This window comes from Anabrus simplex, chromosome 4 (genome assembly GCF_040414725.1).
Source record: "Anabrus simplex isolate iqAnaSimp1 chromosome 4, ASM4041472v1, whole genome shotgun sequence".
NCBI lineage: Eukaryota > Metazoa > Arthropoda > Insecta > Orthoptera > Tettigoniidae > Anabrus > Anabrus simplex.
Genome location: NC_090268.1, coordinates 115,954,590 through 115,974,763, shown reverse-complemented (window position 1 = coordinate 115,974,763; position 20,174 = coordinate 115,954,590). Strand labels below are relative to the sequence as shown.

At 41.4% G+C, this 20,174-nt stretch overlaps 1 protein-coding gene across 1 annotated transcript; it reads left to right on the top strand.

Moving 5' to 3' along the window:
- Positions 1-134: 134 nt before the first annotated feature.
- On the top strand, positions 135-19,879 carry LOC136872471 (uncharacterized). Its single transcript, XM_067146284.2, has 2 exons — positions 135-219; positions 18,866-19,879. Exons 1-2 carry the CDS (start codon positions 205-207, stop codon positions 19,502-19,504), a joined length of 654 nt encoding a protein of 217 aa, XP_067002385.2. The 5' UTR covers positions 135-204; the 3' UTR covers positions 19,505-19,879.
- The last annotated feature ends 295 nt before the right edge of the window (positions 19,880-20,174 follow it).

The following is a 20,174-nucleotide window of genomic DNA, read 5'->3' as shown; positions in this document are numbered from 1 at the left end:
TGTGTTGTTATCCATGGAAAGGAATATTTGTCCTTCGATGGTGGTATCGCGGTTAAAGGCTGCGAAACACATTCGATATCCTATCAAGCCTTATCTGGCGAAGCTCTCTTGCTTAAATGCTAGTAAAGGCTTGACTCACTATCCTTCTTGTCACAGAAGCGATCGAACCAAAAAGCAGAGCGCCCAGCAGTGTCAGGCAATAGCATGACGGTCAAGCAGGTAAGAAAAATAACATATCAACTGAATTAAAGTGTGTAGTGTATTTCGTATGTCCAACGCCAGAGGGTTCAATGTCGCAGTCAGGAGAGTATACTTCCGGACGCAAAAGTATGTTTGGCTGAATGTTTTTAATGACAAATACGACCAAATGGAAAGATGATGTTGTAAAGATTTCCTGGCTAGTTAACACATGTATATGTACACTTACTTTTCCAACGAAAGCGCGTGTTCTATGCTTTTGAAGGACGTTTAAATGATAAAATTCCCAATAATTTCCCTTAAACGCTGCTTAAACTACAGGTCCAACCAAAAGTTTAAGGACACCTGCACATTACATGAACATGATTCCTGCCCTTAAAATTTTGGTCTCAGGCATATGATTTCTTATATGGAACTAGTACAAGGAATTAGTACGTATTTAGAGGAACATTTTCTCATGCTTTAATTAAATAATAATTCTTTGTTTTGAAGTTATTAAATGTTTCGTTTTTAATACTTGGAAAGGAAATATAATTTTTTTTGTACTTGAGGAGGCCTGAACAGTACAATATGGGGATTACATTAATCATTTTTTATGGAGAAACACAGATACCTAGAGAATATTTATAACTGTAATAGAGCAACAGCATATGTTTCCATTTGAAAAGAATCCCCCGTTTTATAACTTGCAATAGAACCATTAGAACCAACAACAGAACGTGCTTGCATGTTTTGTAACATAACAGAACTCCGCAAGTGTATTAGCAAAGGCAAATGTATACTAAAGAGTAGTGAATACTTTATTACACAAGACCATACCACAGGACGAAGTACACAAAATAATTCTTTCTTTCTTTCTTTCTTTCTTTCTTTCTTTCTTTCTTTATTTATTTATTTATTTATTTATTTATTTATTTATTTATTTATTTATTTATTTAGGGTTTGGCTAATATCACATCACAACAATTAAACTACAGTAGAAAATGTAATATTAATATCGGGTAATCATCAAAGAGAAAACAAATAAATTAGTTCCTTAACTAATAGGTCCGTTACCGTATTTACAATATTAATACAGGATAAATATCAAAGGAAATGTTTCAACTAATTCTATAGATATTCACCTCAAAGCTACATTTGTATTAAATTATCTCAAGTACAAGAGACAGATAAGGGAGGCGAAATAAGGAAGTAACGTAATTCCACTGGAGTGGTGGCGGTGATTACTGTGTTGTTGTTTTTTTTGCTACGGGCTTTACGTCGCACCGACACAGATAGGTCTTATGGCGACGAGATTATTGTTTTAAGAGGAAGTATAACTGGGCAACCACCCTCTATTAACACACGCCGGGCTGAGTGGCTCAGACGGTTGAGGCCTGCCGAACTTGGCAGGTTTGATGCTGAGTCAGTCCAGTGGTATTTGAAGGTGCTCAATTACGTCAATCGCATGTCGGTAGATTTACTGGCATGTAAAAGAACTCCTCAGGGACTAAATTCCGACACCACAGTGTCTCCGAAAACCGTAAAAGTAGTTAGATATCACTAAACCTGCACAAAATAGTAAACATCCATGCATGAGCAGGGCCTATTAGACGGAATGCGTACGACAGCCGATTAGTTCCAATAATTCCACCAAGAAGAAGGCGCACTGCTCGTGTTGTCTGTAGTTCTGCTACGCCTAGAAGGTAAATACCGCAGTTTGATCGTATCCGAATTGTTACGTGGTGTCAGGAGGGGCTCTCATCAAGGGAAGTTTCCAGACGTCTCCGAGTGAACAAAAGCGATATTGTTCGGACATGGAGGAGGCACAGGAACTGTCGATGATATGCCTCATTCAGACCGCCCAAGGGCCATGACTGCAGTAGGCGACCGCTACTTACGGATTTCATCTCGGAGGAACTCTGAAAGCAACGCCACCATGCTGAATATTGCGTTTCGTGTAGCAACGGGACGTCGTGTTTCGACTCAAATTGTACGTAATAGGCTGCATGACGCGCAAACTAACTCCCGTCGCCAATGGCTAGGTCCACGTCTGCAATCTACAGTAGACACCATACAACGCGGTACCGATGGGCCCAACAACATGCTGAATGGACCCGTCAGAATAGGCATCACGTTCTCTTCACAGGAGAGTGTCGCGCATACCTTCAACCAGACAATCGTCGGAGACTTGTCTGGAGGCAGTCTGGTCTGGTCAGGCTGAACGACTGTCCAGCGAGTGATGTTTTGGGGTGGCATCATGTGGGGCCGATGTACGCCACTGGTGGTCATAGAAGGCGCCGAAACGGCTATACGATAGAGAAATGACATCCTCCGACCTATAGTGCAAACATATGGCCAGCATTTCGGAGAGGCATTCGTCTTTATGGACGACAATTCTCGCCATCACCGAGAACATCTTGTGAATGAGTTCCATCATGATAACGACATCGCTTGACTAGAGTGGCCAGCATGTTCGCTAGATATGAACCCTATCGAACATGCCTGGGATACACTGAAAAGGGCTGGTTATGGACGAGATGTCCCACCAACCAATCTGAGAGATCTACGCCGAATCGCCGTTGAGGAGTGGGTCAATCTGGATCAACAGTGCTTTCATGAACTAGTGGAGAGTATGCCACAACGAATACAGGCAAGAGTATGTGTTACTGGGTATTAGAGGTACTGGTGCGATGATGATGATGATGATGATGATGATGATGATGATGATGATGCTTGTTGTTTACAGGGGCCTAACATCGAAGTCATCGGCCCCTAATGGTACGAAATGTGATAACAACAAAAAATGAAAAGCATCCACTGACCAAAATTTAATTTAAAAAATTTCATGAAGAATGGATGGATGGACATGAACACAACAAAAACAAAAACAAAAAAACAGTGGATCAGACTCAAAAAAGATTGTAAATAATGGTATTAGTGACCAAGGGACCACTTATAAAGCACAAGGATGCTAATGGCACTTATCGGTAGTAAAGGAGAACCATGATATTTCTCAAGCTGCGGTACGAATCAAAGGTAGCGTAAACTCACGGTGTTCCAAACATTAAGGTACTACTCACAAGTATTGTACGTCGTAAAGGTAACGCAGACCTATGGTGTTTCTCACACAATGGCGCCACTCATAGCCAACGCAAACCGATGAGGTTCCTCACCTAGGTGTACTAATCACGGGCGCCGGTATTCCCGTGGTGTTCGTACAGACCTACGGTGTCGCTCGTATAGTGGTACAACTCACACGCTACGCCCAGACGCGTGGTGTCGCTCACACGGGTACAACTCACAGGCAACGCCCAGACCTGCGGTGTTGCACACATGGGCACGACTCACGGGTACTGGAAACCCACACTGAACCCCACTCGAGTGCTACGAATCACTAAACTATAGAGTACCTAACAGAGTGGTACTACTCGCAAGTAAAAGCGACCGATGGTTTTCCGCGCGTGATGGTACTAATTAAAAGTAGTTTCATGGTTCTAATACAATCATTCCTTGGTCGCCCCTCTTAGTCGCCTCTCACGACAGGCAGGGGATACCGTGGGTGTATTATTCGTCATCCTCCCCCACCCACAGGGGGTGTGTGTTTGGTCCGCGAGAGGTATTTTATTTCCCTCAAGTCCGCCGGCAAGCCGGTTAGGACCCCCCTATCCGCCACCTGGGACGCGCCACGTGGGAGTATCACTTCTCCCTCTGCTACGCCTGCGTAGCAGGTTCGTGAAGGTACTGGTGCATGCTGCAATCTGGACCACAACTTCAGAAAGGCTAGCTGTATGATTGTACAGCTTGCAATGTGTGGTTTTCATGAGCAATAAAGAGAGCTGAAATGTTCTTTGTGTATATCTCTATTCCATTTGTATGTAAAGGTTCAGGACCTCTTGGCACCAAGGTGATGAAAAACTTTATAATTAGAGCCCGGATTTCCATGCAAATGCATGTTTTTAAATAAGCTGGTTACACTTCTCAAACTTTGCAAAATTTGTTTTATGACTTAACGATTCCAAATAACCGTTCCTTTTCCGTGCATATTTGCATGTTTTGGCCTTTTAGGAGAAAATGCATGCATAATGCATATTTTGAAGATTTTGGATTTAATAGCAAATATTTGGACATTTATATTTGCTCAATATGGGTTTTATTCCGACTTTGGCGCATATATAACGGTAAGTTACATGATAGTGTCTTTTATTAGTGTTCATCTGCAAAATTTGGGACCGTTTTTCCGCGCTACATGTCTACTATTGCGATACGGAGAGAAATAGAACGTATTCATGACATCCTACCTGACAAACGAAGAGTATATACCGTGCAGATCCTATAATCCAGTTTACCATCAATGAATTTAATGCCACTGATGAGGCGTAATATAGCTTAGATGATTTTTTTCCCTCTTTTAGGTCGTAGACAGTTTCACAGTAGATGCGCGAGTGGAATTCAGCAAAAGGAATGAGCAACAAGACTTAATGTATAAAAAATAAAATTTTGGGAAATTGCCTGCTGGGATAACAAACTGAGAAGCTACAAGTCTACCCCTTGTCGAATATTTAGCTGTTATTGAAGACATTCAAGCGTGTCTGCAATCATCACATGGAGAAGTAGCTGCGGCGGCTAGTGATAAGCTGAACAAAGCGATCCGTCAAGTCCTGATTCTGATTTCGTCAAGCTTACAAAGAAAGACCCTTTGTGTGGTGAAAATGCAAAAGATGTACAATTTGACCTCACGTCGTCCCAAATGTCTTCATTTAAGTATGCACCTGTCACTTCTTGTGACGTAGAAAAATATTTTTTTCTGTGTTTAAGAATGTACTGACAGAGACACGGATGAGCTTAAGTCAAGACAATGTGGAAAAAATAGTCGTACAATGTTTCAAGAGGAACTTAAAATGAAACCATGTTGAACTGAATTTTGATAGTGCATATTTTCCACGTTATTGTGCATGTTTTGCTGTATGATATTGCAAAATGCATGCGTATTTCGAGATTTGATAGTGCATGGAAATCCGGTCTCTAATTGTAATAATAGTTGCCAAGGGCCAACTTTTCTATATAGGAGGGTGTACTCCAACAGATAACTAACTTACAGTTGTAAACTGGGTAGTGTGGTCATTGTAATAGCTGCCTCTGTGCATCAGTGGTAGAATGTCGACCTCTGGGGTCGCAAAATTACGAGTTCAAACCCGGAAGAGGAGGACAGATTTGTTAAGGGTGGAATAAATTCTATTGCAACATTACATCTCGTACGATGTTGGTATGTACAAGATACATCTTTGCTGATGTGTTGGTGTTTACCCAAGAAAAGTCAGTGAAACAGCCACAAGTCTCCCAAACATTGTTAGTGGAGGAAAGAACGTCGAAATCACTCAGGCAACCTATATGGCAAGATGTCTGCAACACGGTGGTGTAGACCAGTGGTATTCAAAGTGTGCTATGCGTACCACCGAAGGTGTTCAGCCCCGCGGTGTAGGGAGCAGTGCGTCCCGGAGGCCCGGGGTTCGATTCCAGGCCGGGTCAGGGTACTTAATTGTAATTATTAATATCCTTGCCTTGGGGAATGGGTGTTTGTGTCGTCCTTAATATTCATTTCCTCACATACAACACTCAACACTTCCGCCATTCCACTTTACACGCAGGTTATATCGTATGGTGCCAGTAGGGGCAAAAGATCCACAAGGGTCGACGCCCCGAACAAATAGCATTAAGAAAAACCCACTGGAGGTACCGTCTGTTTTCAGTGAGAAGTTAAGAAAAGAGTTGAGACGGTTCATTTTTAATAAAATCTTGTTTTTATTTAGTGTTTTTGTCTACTACACAGAGTCCTCTTTCCGAACTATTCATTCTAAAAGATGTGTCAGTTTTAGCTCTCACTGACTAGGTAGGCCTATGTAAAAATGCTTATTTATGCGGCATTGCTCTTTTTTATGCTTTTCTTTCGAAATCTACTCATTCCCTTCAATGTTTCCCCCTGTGGGTGGGGGCAGCATAACACCCACGGTATCCCCTGCCTGTCGTAAGAGGCGACTAAAAGGTACCCCAGGGGCTCTGATCATTGGGGCGTGGGTTGGCGACCACGGGGCCCTTAGCTGAGTCCTGGCATTGCTTCCACTTACTTGTGCCAGGATCCTCACTATCATCTCTCCTATCCGACCTCTCTTGGTCAACTCTTGTTCTTTTCCGACTCCGACGCTATTAGGTTTGCGAGGACTAGGGAGTCTTTCATTTTCGCGTGCTTCGTGGCCCGTGACTTCCTTTACCCGATATCTTCATTTTTCTAAATGTCGGATCCCTTCCGTTTCTCCCTCTGTTTGTGTTATACACAGGATTGTTATCTAGTTGTACTTCCTCTTAAAACAATAACCACCACCACCTTCAATGTTTTTCAGTAGCAGTGAGTGAGTTCCTTCATGATAACGACAGAGGCCAGCATGTTCTCCAGACATGAACCCTACATCACAATAGTAATTGCTGCATCGTTGCTACGCAATGAAAACCTCGTAATTTCACTCACGGGAAAACCGCGTTTCTCCATTTGTTTCGTGACGGTTTGCTGCGTTGCCTGAGAAGGGAACAGAAGACCCCAATGGTCGAATGATTGGACTATCACTAAGCAGTGAAAATGCCAGGAACAGTTTTCCGGCCATTGCTGACCGCTCAGTTGTTGGCTTCTTCAGTAAACTTTACACCGAATGAGTTACGAGGTTTCCTTTGCCCAGCGACAATTACGAGTACATACAATACACTATAGTTATTATTGGGGAACACGATGGTATAGCGGCTTAGCTGATTGTCTGTCATCCCGATGTCCATAGTTTTATTCCTGGTGTTACTGGGGCATGTCAAGAAGGGCATGCGACTTTAAATATCTTGTCATAAATCTTTCATGCGTCAGTTACGGGGTTTCCGTGATTTAGTACAGAGGTGTTAAGAAGCGGCTGCGGTGAATCGGTGGACAAGGAATTAAATAGAGCATAGTCCATTATTCTCCTAGGTAACCTAACCTCCTCCATTCGCCTCACATGACCCCATCACCGAAGCCGCTTTATGCGTACAGCTTCATCCATCGAGTTCATTCCTAAATTAGCCTTTATCTCCTCATTCCGAGTACCCTCCTGCCATTGTTCCCACCTGTTTGTACCCGCAATCATTCTTGCTACTTTCATGTCTGTTACTTATAACTTACGAATAAGATATCCTGAGTCCACCCAGCTTTCGCTCCCATGAAGCAAAGTTGGTCTGAAAACACACCGATGTAAAGATAGTTTTGCCTGGGTGCTGACTTTCTTCTTACAGAATACTGTTGATCGCAACTGCGAGCCCACTGCATTAGCTTTACGACACCTTGATTCAATCTCACTTATTATATTACCAACCAGGGAGAACACACAACCTAAATACTTGAAATTATCGATCTGTTCTAGCTTTGTATCACCAATCTGACATTCAATTCTGTTGAATTTCTTACCTACTGACATCAATTTAGTCTTCGAGAGGCTAATTTTCATACCATACTCATTGCGCCTACTTTCAAGTTCCAAGATATCAGACTGCAGGCTTTCGGCACAATCTGCCATTAAGACCAAGTCGTCAGCATAGGCCAGACGGCTTACTACATTTCCCCCTAACTGAATCCCTCCCTGCCATTTTATAACTTTCAGCAGATGATCCATGTACACTACGAACAGCAAAGGTGAAAGATTACAGCCTTGTCTAACCCCTATAAGTACCCTGAACCAAGAACTCATTCTAACATCAATTCTCACTGAAGCCCAATTGTCAACATAAATGCCTTTGATTGCTTTTAATAATCTACCTTTAATTCCATAGTCCCCCAGTATGGCGAACATCTTTTTCCTCGGTACCCTGTCATATGCTTTCTCTAGATCTACAAAACATAAACACAACTGCCTATTCCCCTCGTAGCATTTTTCAATTACCTGGCGCATACTGAAAATCTGATTCTGACAGCCTCTCTGTGGTCTGAAACCACACTGGTTTTCATCCAACTTCCTCTCAATGACTGATCGCACCCTCCCTTCTAAGATGCCAGTGAATACTTTGCCTTGTATACTAATCACTGAGATACCTCGATAGCTGTTGCAATCCTTCCTGTTCCCTTGCTTATAGATAGGTGCAATTACTGCTTTTGCCCAATCTGAAGGTACCTTACCAACACTCCATGCTAATTTTACTACTCTATGAAGCCATTTCATCCCTGCCTTCCCACTATACTTCACCATTTCACGTCTAATTTCATCTATTCCTGCTGCCTTATGACAATGGAGTGTATTTACCATCCTTTCCACTTCCTCAAGCATAATTTCACCAACATCATTTTCCTCCTCCCCATGAGTTTGGCTGTTCACAACACCACCAGGATGATTTCCTTTTACATTGAGAAGATGTTCAAAATATTCCCTCCACCTCTCCAGTGATTCCCTGGGATCTATTATGAGTTCAACTGAATTACTCAAAACATTGTTCTTTTTCTTTTTCCCTCCCTTCCTAAGATTCTTTATTACTGTCCAGAAAGGTTTCCCTGCTGCTTGACCTAGCCTTTCCAGGTTGTTACCAAAATCTTCCCATGATTTCTTTTTGGATTCAACAACTATTTGTTTCGCTCTGTTTCTTTCATCTACTTACAAATCCCTGTCTGCCTCGGTCCTTGTTTGGAGACATTTCTGATAAGCCTTCTTTTTACGTTTACAAGCTGCTCTCACTTCATCATTCCACCACGATGTTCGCCTTTTCCCATCTTTACACACAGTTGTTCCTAGGCATTCCCTTGCTGTTTCTACTACAGCATCCCTGTATGCCACCCATTCACTTTCTATATCCTGAGCCTGCTTACTGTCTTCTGTTCGAAACTTCTCACTAATCATATCCATGTACTTCTGTCTAATTTCCTCGTCCTGGAGATTTTCTACGCTTATTCGTTTGCAGACAGATTTCACTTTCTCTACCCTAGGCCTAGAGATACTTAGTTCACTACAGATCAGATAGTGGTGTGTATCATCGAAAAATCCGCGGAAAACTCGTACATTCCTAACATATTTCCTGAATTCGAAGTCTGTTAAGATATAGTCTATTATGGATCTGGTTCCCCTAGCCTCCCATGTGTAGCGGTGAATAGCCTTATACTTGAAGAATGTATTTGTAATAGCTAAACCCATACTAGCACAGAAGTCCAGCAAACGCTTCCCATTTCGATTAGCTTCCATATCTTCCACACATTTACCAATCACCTCTTCGTATCCTTCATCTATTCCCAACTCTCGCATTGAAATCGCCCATTAGCACTATTCTATCCTTGCTGTTGACCCTGACCACGATGTCACTCAATGCTTCATAAAACTTGTCAACTTCATCCTCATCTGCACCCTCACATGGTGAATACACGGACACAATTCTAGTCCTAATTCCTCCAACTGATAAATCTACCCACATCATTCGCTCATTTACGTGCCTAACAGAAACTATGTTGCGTGCAATGGTATTCCTGATAAAGAGCCCTACCCCAGACTCTACCCTTCGCTTTCTTACACCCGTCAATACACTTTATAATCTCCTATCTCTTCATCGTTATCTCCCCTTACCCGAATATCACTTACTCCTAGCACATCCAGATGCATTCTGTTTGCTGACTCAGCCAGTTCTACTTACTTTCGTCCATAAGCCCCATTAATATTGATAGCTCCCCATCGAATTCCATTTCGTTCGCCAAGTTGTTTCCAAGGAGTCCCTCTCCTGTCAAATGGGAGTGGGACTCCGTTACTCCCACAGGTCCGAGGCTTGCTTAAAGTGTTCTGAGCTCGGTAAATTCATGAAGCAGGATGCTACCCTACTTGCACTGGTATCCCGACTCTCAGGTCCAGTTAATAGGCCACTCAGCCGTTGCCCATAGTTCACGAACTAGGACGTGACTGCAGTAACCCACAAAGATGAACCAAGAAAATTTGAAAGCACAATAATAATTTGAGCTCGTCATATCCAATAACAATGATTTAAAATCAAAAAATCAGGTACAAAACTTGAGAAAATTGCAAATGGTAATTTATGCAGAAAAGAGCTGAATTGCTCTTGGCATGTACACAATTTACAAGAGCACCATTTGCTCCTATCATTCACGCAACAGGGGATTCTACGCTCCATCTATATCATCGTCCAGCCTCTCAGAGGCATCAGTTTCTAATACGCACTTCCAACCTATCGGTTGCTCTTCATTTAATAAATTACACAGGCTACCCCCAAGGTAGGCTTCTCTTTTGGTCAACAGTTTATAACTTTCTGTTCCTCAAGGGACTTCACACCAGACTCAATTCTATACACCACGATGGATTTACAGGGGCATTTTTACCCATACTAAATGGCCTTAATGTAAAAAAGAAAAGGTTGTTTGTAATCGGCCATAAACAAAATGCAAAGGAGGTGAATCACTTGCACTCCTTCTAGAAATATCTAAAACCCTATGTGGGCTTATGGCCCAAAGATCCAACACCGGGATGATTAAATGAGAAAGATTAAATACCAAAAGAGTGTTAAGAATTTTAGAGGTTCAGAAACGTTAGTCACCCCATACCAAGTTGAATGGGAATCAACAGAGGGTAATCACTCTTTGTTCCCTTACATTACATACTTCCCAATAGGGAACAGAACAGAGTCCTCAGACTGGCCGAAAATACTACATTTAAACCATCATATTTAGAAATTTATATGAAATAAAAGAGGTTTAAACCTTTCCATCAAGCCATCTGTAGGAGCTGTCACATGTTTATGAAAATTCTGCCATTACCTTGCTTTGCTGGGCCTTCCGAACGCCGCCTGCGGCCTCTGCCTCCGTTAGAACACGCCGCATTCAATCAACTGGAGCAAAAAGAAGGCAATACTGCCCTAAAGCGCCCGGCTTTTATAGTTTTTTTTTGAGGAGAAGATTCCAGAACTCTTTACTGATAGTCTGAATTCTTGTACACACCCCCAATTTTATTTTTAATTGGCTAGAGGAAATATTTTAAAATTCTGATAGGTTGATAAATATTGGAGAAAGAACCAGCAGAAGTGCTGACAACTTCGATACTTGAACAAAACGATCTTCAAAAACTAAGGTTAGCCAATAGTAAAAATCAATTTTCCCTTAAGAATTAATTACAGTTGATTCCGCCAGAGGAGGCACTTAGGCCGATGGTAGAGACATCTCACAGTTGAAAACCAAACTCTCTTATAGAAGGCGCGCAGTTTAACTGACTGGAGAAGGTTTACCCACGGTACAATATACAATACATTATTTTTATTATTTGATAACAAGGTGGCGTAGCGGCTTAACTACTTGCTTGTCATCCAGGCGACCGTGGTTTTAATCCTGGTGTTGCTGGGGTGGGGTTCCCAGTTTAAAACCCCGTGGTGTCAGGAAAGGCATGCGACCTTAAATTTCCGGTCACAAATCTTTCATGCCTTAATGCGTGCAAGCGGAATAATCTGCGGAAGATGATGATGATTATAGTCAATATTCTTTTGCATACAGCAACAATAATTTGTTATTTCTAGTATAATCGCAACATACCCGTACTTCGGGGGTACGAAGGTAAAACGATTGGATTTTGGAGGTGTGCCAACCAAAAATGTTGAATGCCTCTGGCGTAGGCGATATAATTTTTTTTTTTGTATACGTTTTGCCTGTACTGTGTAGCATTCATGAACTCTTCAATTACGTTGCTGTTATTGTTGCTTCATGAAAGGAAACGATAAAGCAAGTAACCTTGTAATTTACGTCACTGCTGATATCATTATCATTACCACAGGACGTCTACAACAACGTGACTATTTCATTTCGAGAATCCAACATAAATTAGTCGGGATTTGAAATGGTGGTGATTACTGCTTTAACCAGTACTGAAGTGTCCTACTTCATATGTGTCAACTTGCCAAATAGAAGATGGTTTTCCGTGGTTTCTCATCTTCACACCAAGCAAATGCTGGAGCTGTACCTTAAGGCCACGGTCGCTTCCTTCCTGCTCCTAGTCCTTTCCTGTCCCATGGTCACCATAAGACCTGTGTCGGTGCGACGTAAAGCCAATGAAATGTCCTCAGCTATCATCTTTGTAGTATAGGGGAGTCTCAGTTAAATCCTCAGTATTGACAGAATGGAAAATGACCCATCTTGAGAATAATATTCAAAATAATATTTGCACATTGGAACAGCTGTTATTTGTAGCATATTTACTTAATACTGTACCTAAAAGCAAATTTATAACATTTTTTTCAATTCTCTCAATTTGCAATTGTAATATTTCGGCTAAATTCGTAGCAGTTCGGGTAAATACATAACACGGTGTGGCTAATTCGGCACTATTCCGTGAAGTTATTGCCAATGTTGTTGTTGTTGTTTTTGTTGTTGTTTGAGCAATCAGTCCATAGACTGGTTTGATGCAACTCTCCATGCCACCCTATACTTTCCTAATATTTTCATTTCTACGTAACTGTAACACCCTACACCTGCTCTAATATGCTTGTCATATTCATACCTTGGTCTACCCCTAACGCTCTTACCGCCTTCACTTCCCTCAAAAACCAACTGAACAAGTCCTGGGTGGAGACGGTAGAATAACACCCCCTGCCTGTCGTAAGATGCGAATAAAAGGGGCCTCAGGGGCTCTGTACTTCGAAGCGTGGGTTGGCGACCACGCGGCCCTTAGCTGAGTCCAGGCATTGCTTCCACTTACTTGTGCCAGGCTTCATCTATCGTATCCGACCTCCTTTGGTCAACTCTTGTTCTTTTCCGACGCCGACGGTATTACGTATGGAGGCCTAGGGAGTTTTTCATTTTCACGCCCTTCGTGGCCCTTGTCTTCCTTTGGCTGATACCTTCATTTTTCGCAGTGTCGGATCCCTTCCCTTTTTATCTCTGATTAGTGTTATATAGAGGATGGTTGCCTAGTTGCACTTCCCTTTAAAAATTAATCACCACCACCACCATCTTAAGATGTGTCCTTACCGGGCGAGTTGGCCGTGCGCATAGAGGCGCGCGGTTGTGAGCTTGCATCCAGGAGATCGTGGGTTCCAGCCACACTGTCGGCAGCCCTGAAGATGGTTTTCCGTGGTTTCCCATTTTCACACCAAGCAAATGCTAGGGCTGTACCTTAATTAAGGCCACGGCCACTTCCTTCCAACTCATAGGCCTTTCCTATCCCATCGTCGCCATAAGACCTATCTGTGTCGGTGCGACGTAAAGCAACTAGCAAAAAAAAAAAAAAAAATGTGTCCTTTCATTCTATCTCTTCTTGTCGTCAAATTTAGGCACATCGGTCTCCACACATCAGTTCGATTCAGTATGAGTTCATTCGTGATTCTATCTACCCATCTCACCTTCAGCATACTTTTGTAACACCACATTTCAAAAGCTTCTACTCTCTTTCTTTCTGAGCTGGCTATATATCATGTTTCAGCTCCATGCAATGCCAATAACACAGCTGGTAATACTGCTTGGAAGTATTAATAACAATTATTGAAGTACTCACATTAAGAAAGTCTGTCCTCCAAACAGGATAAGTATTGAACTTCTTTAAGCTACTACTAAAAGGATCCACTGCACAATCAGAGTAACATCTCTCAAACTTTTTTCAGGTGGAGAGTATCTTAAGTTAAAATGTTCTGCGGACCACCCTGCACTTGCCCTGCTCGAAAACAATTTTATCATACTCCTTTCAGATAAAGGCTAAGTTAGGAATGAACGCAATGGATGAAGCGGTACCCATAAACAGACATCGTTGGAGGGGTCATGCGAGGGGAATCGAGGAGGATATGTTAACTAGGAGAATAAAAGACTGGGTCGGAGAGGTTAAGAGAAGTAGAGGAAAACGAAGTCAATGATGGTTATACTCAGTTTCTAATTATTTAATGATAAAATAAGATCATTCATTGCTGAAGAACTTTGTGGAACGGGTTATTCCGTTTTCGAAAAAGTTCACGGCGTATGAACGAACGGCAGCACCAGCAGAATCGACATGATGCCTTTAAATACGACAGAAAAAAGAATTTAAAAAAAGCTTATACAATCGCTCCCGCAAAATGGAGCAGCGCATCGGCCAGCCTGAGGAAGTTAACAGTGAAAAAGGAACATCCACACATCTACAATACAATTTTACAAGACGAAATAACATTTAGAAGAGGTGGAAGTACTCGGTTTAATGATAGGGACACGCGACACAATAAGTCGTTTTTAAAAAATTAATTTCTGGAACAGATTAGGCTTACATGTTTGATACGGTTCATTATTTTCTCAGTACTTCCGTTAATATTCCCGTTAGTGACCCATGTCCGCCTGTGTGGTGTAGTAGTTAGTGTGATTAGCTGCCTTCCCCGGAGGCTCAGGTTCGATTCGCGGCTCTACGACGAAATTTGAAAACTGGTACGAGGACTAGAATGGGGTCCACTCAGCCTCGGGAGGTCAACTGAGTAGAGGGGGCCGATTTCTCACCTCGGCCATCCTCGAAGTGGTTTTCCTTGGTTTTCCAAGGTACCTAACTTAGGGCCACGGCCGCTTCCTTCCCTATTACTTGTCTATCCCTTCCAATCTTCCCATCCCCGCCAAGGCCTCTGTTCAGAACAGCACGTGAGGCCACCTGGGCGAGGTACTGGTCTTCCTCCTCAGTTGTATCCTCGACCAAATATCTCACGTTCCAGGATACTGCCCGTGAGTGATTAAATAAATAAATAAATAAATAAATAAATAAATAAATAAATAAATAAATAAATAAATAAATAATACCCTGTTCTTTAATTTTTATATTTCCAGTGGTTTAATGATTTACGCTGTATTATGTTGTGTTGTTAATATTCTTTGATTTTTACACTTGTTATTAGACGATGTTTAGTATTATACGTTCAGATTTAATTTTGTTACCTTTCTTGAAGTAGTTAAAATGTATTCTTGTAGCAATCCAGAATGTTTGAAAAACCGTTTACTTTTTCAATAAATATATGTTAACATTTTTAAGTGCATTAACTACAATTCCCTTAGTTTTATTTGACGGTTAATACGATTTTTTTTACAAATGAAAGCACTCGATTTATTTTTAGAATGCAATTACCATCATCTCTACCTTAACTGATAAAAAATATATAAACATAGTTAGTGCTTACACTAATGACATGGATGAAGCTGCTGATCCTTCCACAGTTGTTCAATATTCGTTTGTATGTTGGTGAGCTGGTAAGTCTGGCATCAGCGCCTGCATCAATTCGATGTTTGTACTTCGTACGTACTTCAGTTCGTGATGAAATATAGACGCATGAAAGTAAACTGAATTTCCTTTTTTAAACACCTTTGAATAGCTCACTGTTCTCTTCTTTCACGGGCGATGGCGTCCAGAAATTAACGACACCTTCTGCTTCGAATTACACATTAACTATGGTGCCAAGCGAGACTTCAATTAACTGTTCATTTATTTTATTCATCCAAGAAGAAATAGCGCCTGCCTTACGTATGAGGTGACGATGGAGGTCCAAGACGATAAAAGCAAAATATACTATATAATTTATGAAACAGTGTTTTATCTAAATGTATGACATAAAGAAATCGTCCGTTGTTTGTTATTTACAATACTACAGCGGAAAGGATCGCGAATCCATGAAAAAATATCATATATAGCTGCAAAATAATATTAAAATTGTGAATTCAGCGCCGCAGGTGGGGACACATGTCATGGCATAATTATATTTTAACGCAGGGATCATTTTCCACTATAAAGACTCTTAGGGTTGGAAATGGTAAAGCTTTTCTGTATTTTACATAACTGGCACACAAATTAAGTTCCCTTTCAAGCCCGTTTATTTTTCATGAGAAATTACGACATTACATAGATAGATAGATAGATAGATAGATAGATAGACATTATGGGCGTAGTTAAGGCTATTAGGCCTTCTCTTACATTTACAGTTCAATGAATTCCGGAAGTAATGTTGCCCTAGTCTGTACTAGAAGTGAGAAACAGATTAAATCCCGAAAGTAAGGATGCCCAAGTCTCTATCCCATTGCAAGCACACACCGGTGGACTCTTCATTACTTTTAAATCAAGGTAAATTTTATAGGCATGTACTGGTTTCATCGGAATTTCTCTTATTGTTTTCTAAAAAAAAAAAAAAAAAAAGGGAAACGATACATCTGGGAAAGTAGTGGCTATGGCTTGAATTGAGATACATACTCGGCATTTGCCTGGGGTTAAGGAAATCGCGAAATATCGTCTTCGAGCCTGCCTAGAGGGCTGCCTGAACTTGTCATCCAAAATACATTTTTTCAGTTGGCGCATAACGCGTAGCCACCTAACGCGTTACTGTCTAGTATCCTATCACTGGAAGTAGCTTTTGACACCGAGCAAGTAGCTGTCAGCTTGCATTCGGTAGATAGAGGGTTCGAACCTCACTGTCGGTAGCCCTGAAGATGGTTTTCCGTAGTTTCCCATTTTCACACCAGACAAATGCTGGGGCTGTACCTTAATTAAGGCCATGCCCGTTTTCTTACCAAGTCTAGCCTTTCCTATACCATCGTCGACATAAGATCTATCTGTGTCGGGGCGACATAAAGCAACTTGTAAAGAAAAAAAATGTACATCGCAGGGAAGCAGAACTGGAGGAAAAGTAAGTGATGATGAAGATAATTTTTTAAAATTCTATTACAACGGAACCTGTAAGTTCACTAGTTCTAGATGAGGTACTTTCTTACATCTCCAGTACTTCCAAAGACACCATTCTGATACCAACGATGTTATTAAAATTTAACACCGGTATTCCTTCCCGCTCACTTGTTGGGCGTCTTTTCAGCAAATGCAAACATATACATTCCCCCAAAGACGTCGAGGCTTAGCGACGAGAATCAAAGAACCAATTAATTTATTTGCAAAGTAAATGGCAAATTATTTGAAACCCTAAACGTCATTAACTAAAATAAAAATGATAAAAATCCATCATATATAAATGTCTAAGGTATCATGTTTGGTCTCATCTAGTGATGATAGTCACTTAATGTCTCTATGCTAAAGCAAACCCATGTAAAATGAAGTAATTTACTTGGAAACTTTGTATTATGGGGGGGGGGGGGATTAGTGATTTGCCTAAGACTAGCATTCTGTAAAGTAACTCTAATTGTAATTTTACTGATCACTTGTTGGAAAAGAAAATTTTAATTGTAATTGAGTACAATCTTTCACAGGTAACAGTAATTCAGCCCGATTACATTTTTGATGATAATGATGATATTTGTTGTTTAAGGTGGCCTAAAAGCTAGGTCATCGGCCCCTAACGGTGCGAGGTAAACGAATGAAAATTAAAACTTCAAAATATATCCACTGACTAGAATCTAAAATGAATGATGATAAAAAATGATCGTGAAACTAAAAATCAGTGGATCCAGTTCACAATGTCTTAATTACTGGGATAATAATAATAATAATAATAATAATAATAATAATAATAATAATAATCGTATGGACTCAGCTACCGTGTGCAGACATTTCAATTTGATACCATCTGGCTGTCTGCTCGTCAATTTCGAAGTTCCGTTTTACTCTAGGCCCCCACTAGATGGCAGACCGAGTAAACCGAAACTCTCTTGGGCATCTATGGCTGAGATTTAATGAATTTTGTCGGGTAAACACCAAACACCATCTTGGGATCCGGAGGCCGACACTCTACCGCTGATCCACATCGGCAGCCATTACTGGGATGATACTTATTATCTAAAGGGGTCCAAAATTCAGGTCAACGGCTTCTCATAATGGTACCAATCATTCATAAAGCAGAACCATGGTGTTCCTTCTGCAGTGGTACTAATCATAGGCAATGTAGACTCGTGCCGCTTCTCGCATGGTGGTACTAATCACAGGTAATGTAGAACCACGGTATGTCACACACAGTGGTACCACTCGCAGGCAACACAAACCCATGTTGTTTCGCACATAAGGGTACTACTCACAAGCAACGCAGACCCATGGTGATCTTCACATAGTGGTACTACTCACGGACGTCGGTATTCCCATGGTGCTCCTCACTTAATGGTAGTAATCACAGGCCACGTATACTCATGATGTTGCTCACATAGTGGTACAAATCATAGGCAATGTAGACCCATGACGTATCACACGTTATGGCAACGCCCACAAGCAACACAAACCCATGGTGTTCCTCATATAATGGTACTACTCTCAGGCAACGCAGACCATCGGGTTTCTCATAAATTTATACTACTCATAAGTAACACAGGACCGTTCTGTACATACTGGAACAGACCGGTGGAATACACACGATGGCACTTACCTCAAGCGACACTCAGACCCGTAGTGTTCCTCGCACAATGGTACTGCTCCTATGTAACGTAGACCCATAGTTTTCCTCGCAAGGTGGTACTAGTCACAAGTAACGTCGAACCATGGTGTTCCGCACATAATGGTACTAATCACAAGTAGTCTCATGGTTCTAATGTCATAATCCCTTTGTCGCCTCTTTTAGTCGCCTCTTACGACAGGCAAGGGATTCTGTGGATGTATCCTTCATCTGTTTTCCCCACCCACAGTGGGGTGATTGCAATTTTTTTACTCTTCGCATCACTGGTGATATTCTTATGGTTGTTATACATAAATGAGAAATGTGATTTTAAGTGTTTTAAAATATAATTATTCCTTGATTTCAGACCATCAAGCTGACGGTCTTAGCCTACTTGTGGATAGCTGCTGTAGGGACACCACAGAACGGAAATCCTTCAAACAATGGTGGCAGCAACGGGAATGGAGCTCCTGGAGGACACACCCAACAGAATGACCACAGTAATTCCAACGGTAACCAACATGACGGTCCACCTTCGGATAATGCCCAAAATCAGTGGCAGAACGCTGGTGCAAGATATCCAGCCAGTAACAATGGATGGAGTATGGGTTGGGCGCCCCCGGTCTCTGGTCAGCCTGTAACCGGAAGTAACTATCCTCCGAATGGCCAGCCATACCCTGGTAGTGGAAGTGGTTATCTACCAGGAGGGTACACTGCAAATGTTTATCCTCAGAGTGGTGGTGGTTTTCCTGCAGGTGGGAGTGGGTACAATGGAGGCGGATCTGGGTTTCCCCCAGTAAGTAATGCATATCCTCCGAGTGTAAGTGGGTATTATACCGGAGGAAATAGGTGGAGTAATCCAGCCGGAGGTAAAATATGGTATGGAGGGCCATCAAAATACCCAGTGAGGTGGGATGGTACTGACAGCGTGGTGGGATGGTATAGTCCTAATGCTGGCAATGCTGGGGGAGCGTATCAGTGGGCACCACCAAATCCCAGTGGATAGAAACATATTGTAGTCAATTATCCAGCATTGGGTAGACAACATAATTCAAGTAGTTAGCACTGTCACGCAGCATCCTTAGTTGCCTCTATGACAACACTCACCAATGTTTATCTGAGATTGTACATGTAATCCAGAACTTATCAACCTGTAGCATCAATTACTTTATTCTCATAATTTTCAAATTACTCCAAAAAATGAATGCCTTCACAACTTAAAACTGAAACAGTATTGAATCTTAGGACAGACAATTGATTTGCTAAAATGTATATTATTTTCAACCATGTAATAAAATGAAAGATTAGAATACAGTACAAAATATTATTTTTATTTGGAAGAAGAAGTGTGGTGACCATTAAATGGAGATTTTAATTATTATATGAAGAATAGTAAATAAATTTCAAATTCAACTGTTCTGAGTATAGCTTTTGTACTACTACAGTCGGTAAGTTTGTGGACTGGCGCCTACAGTGTAGTCAACACGGCGTGCATTTATGTTAAGAGTCAATAACATTTCGACTGGCGCGTACATTGTATGCAACAGTGTTGCCAACTTAGCGGATTTTCCGCTAAATTTGGCGGAATTAAAAGACTGTTGGCGGAGAAATATACCATTTAGCGGACAGCGGATTTTTGGCGGAATTCTAGATTTATTATAGCGGAATTTAGCGTT